Source organism: Sinocyclocheilus grahami, unplaced genomic scaffold, assembly GCF_001515645.1.
Source record: "Sinocyclocheilus grahami isolate Dianchi unplaced genomic scaffold, SAMN03320097.WGS_v1.1 scaffold51.1, whole genome shotgun sequence".
In the NCBI taxonomy this organism is placed as follows: domain Eukaryota; kingdom Metazoa; phylum Chordata; class Actinopteri; order Cypriniformes; family Cyprinidae; genus Sinocyclocheilus; species Sinocyclocheilus grahami.
In genome coordinates, this window is record NW_015505230.1 from 1,845,284 (window position 1) to 1,851,763 (window position 6,480).

At 40.4% G+C, this 6,480-nt stretch overlaps 1 protein-coding gene across 1 annotated transcript in view; it reads right to left on the reverse strand.

Annotated features, from left to right (window-relative positions):
• Nucleotides 1–2,012: 2,012 nt before the first annotated feature.
• The window catches only part of LOC107583232 (sprouty-related, EVH1 domain-containing protein 2-like), an 8,162-nt gene continuing 3,694 nt past the window's right edge, over nt 2,013–6,480 (reverse strand). Inside the window, exon 4 of the mRNA XM_016269381.1 lies at nt 2,013–3,431. Within this exon, the coding sequence (XP_016124867.1) occupies nt 2,739–3,431 (693 nt within the window). The 3' untranslated portion in view covers nt 2,013–2,738. The remainder of the gene's footprint in view (nt 3,432–6,480) is intronic.

Sequence of the window (6,480 nt, forward strand, 5' to 3'; positions counted from 1 at the left end):
AATTAAAGCTAAATAGAAATATAAAAATGTTGCCTTAACCAACAGAAATAAAGTAAGTTTTGGTTAAAGTAAAATTACTCAAATTAAACCGAAATAAAAATTAATTAAAGCTAAATAGAAATACAAAAAATGTTGCCTTAACCATCTGAAATAAATAAGTTTAGGTTAAAGTAAAATTACTCAAATTAAACTGAAATAAAAATTAATTAAAGCTAAATAGAAATATAAAAAAAAAACTAAAATAGTATCCTTTTGATGCTCAAAAACACTGGTGTGCATATATGCGTGTGAATACATATATAGAGAGATATGAAAAATATCATTTTAGAATGTGAAAAATGTCATTTTATATATATATATATACAAAAATATTTATATTCAATATATTTTATTGATATATTTGTTACAAAATATTCAAATATCTACAAATATATAAATAGTTTGAGTGTTGGGAACAATTTTTAAATACATTTGAAATGTGTGACATTATATACCAACACTTAACAGTTTCTGAGCTTGCAAAACATTTATGATGTTACTAAATATTAGCATCTCTATGGAGAAAATGAATACAATTTTTACTTCTGAAACCCTACTGTTGCACTCAACAACAAATGTCGATCAGCAAACGATCTTGACTTGTGTAGCAGTTTGTGGTTAGAGGAAAATATCACATTAACATGGAAGAGATGCGACAAGAACTGACGTATTATCGTGTCACAATACCTGGTTGTGATCAAGTTTTACCGTTTGCAATAGAAACAACCATGTTCCAAATGTGAGTAAAAGACGAGAGTGTGAATGTAACATTTCAGGATGGACAGAAGGGGGTGAGACGCACTGGCTGATTCAGGCACTTTCTTTTAATCTCAGGATGTTCAGGAGCATCAGACAGACAGAGAACTCACTCTCCTGGACACCAATAAAAAAATAAACCTGCTCCTCTTTAGTCACGCGTCAGATAGTACTACTGCAAAAGCTTTTCACAGGAAGAGGGGGAGAAGATCGAGGATAGACACCAGAGAGAGAGAGAGGACATAAAACATCAGGATCACAGTCGTCATGACAACGCTGTCACAGTCCACTGATTGGCTGGATGCTGTTTTGAAGGATGATGCTGATAGGCCAGCGATTGGAAATATATCTTGAGAACTTCACAACAACTTGCACAGTGTTCAGATGGTTGCTTTTTCTTGTTTGTTAGTTGTACTGGTTTGTGTTGTGCTTAAGACAAAGGCAGAGAAAAAAGACATCTTGTTTTTCGTCCTGTAGGAGGGGTACATCGATTTTGAGGCTGGTTTTCATTTCAAAACATCGATAACAGGCACATACATCACACAAAACCTTTTAAGAACATGTTCAGCTCATATCGCACCCCAAAAGCAACCGCTAAATTTTACTTATTGAAAATAAAACCCATTTTTAGGCCTTTGCATTGTGACATTTTTTCATGATAATCAAGCATGTTAATTTATTACAGCAATGCAACACCTTACTCTACTGGAATATGGAAAAACTGTTTAAGCATTGATAAATAGGTCATATTTGCTGCACGCTTTTTCATGTAATTAAAACAATTATGTAATAAAGGAAATTACATGGAAATTTCAATGACATTTTTTGCATTACGGTGCACTGTAAATGATTTTTCAAAGTTAAAGAAAAAAGATTATTGGAGTATCAAGAAAATTTTATTTTAGTCTTGCAACTTCAAAATTTCACTTCAATTCAATTTGTGAAATTTACAAGCAGTTTCTGATTTTGACGTTTTTTACAGTGTAATGACACTTTGGTAAGAAAACTGAAAATAACGCCACAATGCTAAAAGGTCCTAAAATAGGCTAAATCAGGGGTACCCAGACTCAGTCCTGGAGGGCCGGTGTCCTGCAGAGTTTAGCTCCAACCCTAATCAAACACACCTGAAGCAGCTAATCAAGCTCTTACTAGGCATACTAGAAACTTCCAGGCAGGTGTGTTGAGGCAAGCTGGAGCTAAACTCTCCAGGACCGAGTTTGGGCAGCCCTGGGCTAAATAAAGCCCATTTTCTTTTGATTTTAGGGTAAAATATGACCTGCACATGAGATTCACCCACACACCTACTTTACATTTGGCCAGCAATGTGTTTGCCATCTTCCACACAGTGACTTAATATTGGCAATTTGGCAAAATGACATTTCCCACATCCGTTCTGACCTCACACACACACACACACACACACACACGATCTACCAACCTACAGGTCAGCTATTTTGGATTCCTCTGGGTTTGTCTTATCTAGACGGAGTGGATCACAGTAGAAGAGACGCCTCTGACTGGAGAGACATAACGAAAGTAAAATCAAATCAAACGAACATATTAAAACACAGACGAGACGGAAGGAAGATAACAACTCAAACCTTCAAAGCACATGAGCATAAAAATATAAAGTACCTGGATTTATATATTTATATCTACATATATTTATATATACTTTTCATATATAAATGAATATTTATCGTGTAGTCTTTTAAATGGAAGCCGAGGGTTACTCTTTTAAAAACAAAGAAAAATACAAACCAGGACAGCTGTCCAGTACAATTAAATTGAGAAAACGAAACAAAAATGGACCAACCCTCTGAAATTCAGCGGGAAGGAGAAAAGAAAACAACAAAGCGAAACACAAATGCAGCCGTAAGTGCGTTCTTCCACTTTTCAGTTGTTGTTTTTCCCAGCTGCAGGTGTGCTCGCGTTTTTCCCGCTCACCCCGCGGCCTTGTGCTTGCCACCGCAGCAGTGGCACGCGACGCCGCAGTGGTAACACGCTCGCAGCGGCGCGTAGCAGCACATGCAGGGCGCTAGCAGCGACAGTCCCAGGAGAGCTAGCCAGCGCAGGCAGAAGCGCTCTTCGCTGGCGTCGCAGGAGCAGGGGTCCGAATAGTCGCCCTCAGGGTCCGACATGCAATGGTAGAGCAGGCTGTCCGCGCACCACATGAAGCTCACCCGGCGAATGCACGTCTGCACGGGGTCTGGAGCTTCCTGGCAGCGCCCACGTCCATTTTCGGCCGGACTGAACATGTTTTGACAGTACACGCACCGTAAGCGCTCTCTGCTGTCCTCCACGCGTCGCGGCAGCCATTTGGCAGTCAGCGCCCGCGGCTGACCGGTGACCACGCCGCCGCCGATGCCCGTTTTGCCATTGCGGGGCGTGTGTCCGTCCCCACTGAGTGGGTACGAGTAAGTGTAGTCGTGTTTGGGAGGTTCGCTCTTAGCGAGGGGAACGTAAGCGTCCGTGGCGTCTGGCCGCAGAGGTTTGGCCCGTGTCGCTGTGGTGGCGTGGCGATAGTCCTCGTAGCCCGTTAACCAAGAGCGCTCGCGTGGGTTAATCCGTACGATCTCCTCCTCTTCCTCCTCATGAAACCTTACATGACGGGAACACGGGAACATGGGCACCGTCTGTACAGCAGAAAGACGGAGTTAAACACAAGATGGATAGACATCCAGATAGAAATATCTGAACAGACAGATAAAAAAGACTGGAATGGTAGCAGATAGCAGATGATCTCGAACACATATCTGAATATTTTATGATAAACAATCAACATAACATATCGCTGCTGGTTATTTTCAAAGCATAAAGAGGTCTAAAAAGCATATCATCACACTAAAACAATAGTTCTCAAGTTTAACATGATGCCATTTGTGACTAACTTAAGTCGTATTACCCATGCTCTTTCTGCATGTAGAAATGTTTATTATTACTATACTTTTGTACTTTAGTCTTGATTCTTTAAAAGAATTAGACTCAAAGTCCTTTTTTTTTCAGGTGACCCAAAAGTGAACAGAGTGAGAAAAACACAGTTTGCAAGAACAAACCCTGTGCATGAACATTGATTTTGACTAAATATTACATCATTTTAACATAACACGGTGGAATAACATTAAAAATAATAAGAAGAATAGAATTTATGAATTCAATTATATTGAATTAAAAAATATAAATTACACACAAATTATACGTTTTAAATGAATGTTTATATCTATAATTATATTTCTTTACAGTCTTTTATTTATAAATATAAAAAAAGTTGATATATATAATTGTAATTTTAAAAAAGCGAATTATTTAAAAAAGATTCAAACTTTCTTCAGTGAACTGAAAAAAATTATTTGCTAATGATTGAATGGATTTTTACCCAACTTTTTACACTTATAACATCAACAACTATAATTACTAATGTTGTTGTTATTATTTTAACATAGCGCTACAACTACTACACTAAATATTACTTTTTTTTTATTATGTAAAAAATATATAATCAGGTGACCCAAAAGTGAACAGAGTGAGAAAAACACAGTTTGCAAGAACAAACCCTGTGCATGAACATTGATTTTGACTAAATATTACATCATTTTAACATAACACGGTGGAATAACATTAAAAATAATAAGAAGAATAGAATTTATGAATTCAATTATATTGAATTTAAAAATATAAATTACACACAAATTATACGTTTTAAATGAATGTTTATATCTATAATTATATTTCTTTACAGTCTTTTATTTATAAATATAAAAAAAGTTGATATATATAATTGTAATTTTAAAAAAGCGAATTATTTAAAAAAGATTCAAACTTTCTTCAGTGAACTGAAAAAAATTATTTGCTAATGATTGAATGGATTTTTACCCAACTTTTTACACTTATAACATCAACAACTATAATTACTAATGTTGTTGTTATTATTTTAACATAGCGCTACAACTACTACACTAAATATTACTTTTTTTTTATTATGTAAAAAATATATAAAAAAAATATCTATCAATCTATATCATAATTAAACATTTACAAAAATGGAAACAATATATTGCCCAGCATGAAGACTGTCATGGTTGGTTGTTGTTAGTGAAGCACACGACGAAGAAGATTTAACAATAACAATCTTTAATAGATAAATCCACAGGAAACTCATAAAACAAAAGTATAAACGAGAACAGACCAAGATTAAAGGAGAACTGAGGGTTTATAAGCAAAGATCAAACAAAGGGAACTAATGAGATAATCAATCAACAGGTGAACAGTGACTAATTAAACCGACTGGGGAAAACTAGGTCAGAACCAAAAACCACACAGAAAACAAAGCATACATGTTACAGTAGCTCCCCCTCCCAGAAGGTACATCTTTGCACCGTAACTAATCCATCTGAGGAGGGAGGGTGGGTTTTGGAGGTGGCAAGGAGCAGGAGAGAGGCAAAACAAAACCAAATTCAATAAATAAGTCCATGGGGAAGAAGAGGGTGGGAGGAGCCAGATGTTGGTCCAGGGACCAGCCAGGACGAGGCCCCAGGGTGCAGTCAAGGGAGGGAGGAGCCATGGTGGAAACTTGGCAGACGACACCCTGGGGATGAGTGATGGAGACGGAGCTGCTGGCGGGGGAGACCCAGGTGGAGCCGAGCTGACGGAGAGCCAGGGTGACACCCGAGGTCCGGAGGGCCAAAGGCGGAGCCAGAGCGACTGAGGACCAAGGTGGATCCGGAGGGAAGGAGGACTCAGAGGGATGGAGGGACGAGGCAAAACCGGAAGAGTGGAATCACATAGTGGAGGAAGGTCGACGACTGACCAAGGCAGAGCCAGAAGGATGAGGGAGCCCGGTGGTGACGAAGGAGCAAGGAGCCAAAGCAGAGCTGATGGGACAGGGAATCCTCACGCCTAGGCGGAGCTAGAGACTGGAAGCCCCGAGGCGAATCAGATTGCCCCGATAACGCTGACTGAGGATGAGCTGAGGGACTGACAGGAAAAAGTGGAGGCAGGACTGAGGAACTGGCTGGTTTTAGGAGAGGAGGCGGGAGAGGGAGGCTGGGTGGGAACTCAGGAGAACATGAGCTGGGCAGAACCAGCGGAGACTCAGAAGAATTTGGTATTACCTCCCCAAACCAGTCAATTAAATCCACATCAAAGATGTCCATCAGTTCCTCTAAATAGTTTCCAGAGGCCAGTTGCAGCTCACCCTCAGCGGCGGGAGTGTGGGTGTAACACATGCGGTGTTCCCGGCACACACACCTGGTCAGACATGTCGACAGACTCTGGGGTGATGGCAGTCGCTTCTCCTCGCGCTGGCTCTTCAGTCGTGATGGCTCTCAGGCTCTCTGTCTTCGGGGGGCTCTAGCAACTCCATTGTGCCGGTTTGTTGGTGGTGGATGGGCTGGTGTGGTCCTCAGCCAGGCTGATGGTGAACGGAGAATTGTTGTTCACCAGCACCAACTCCACGAAAGCAACAAAGTGTTCTCTGGGATCGTTCGCTGGAAGGCGTGCCTTAGACCGCTCGCTGAGGCTGGTATGGTTAAAAACACAGAGTGTCAGGATAGTGCGTGAGGCACGCCAGATCTAAAAAAAATCCCTGGTATGGTCCTCCAGCGAACGGTCTTTCTGCTCCAGGTAGAGCAGTGGGCAGGTCCATGGGTGAGGAGGGGGGGGGGGGGGGGGGAAAACCAACCGAGA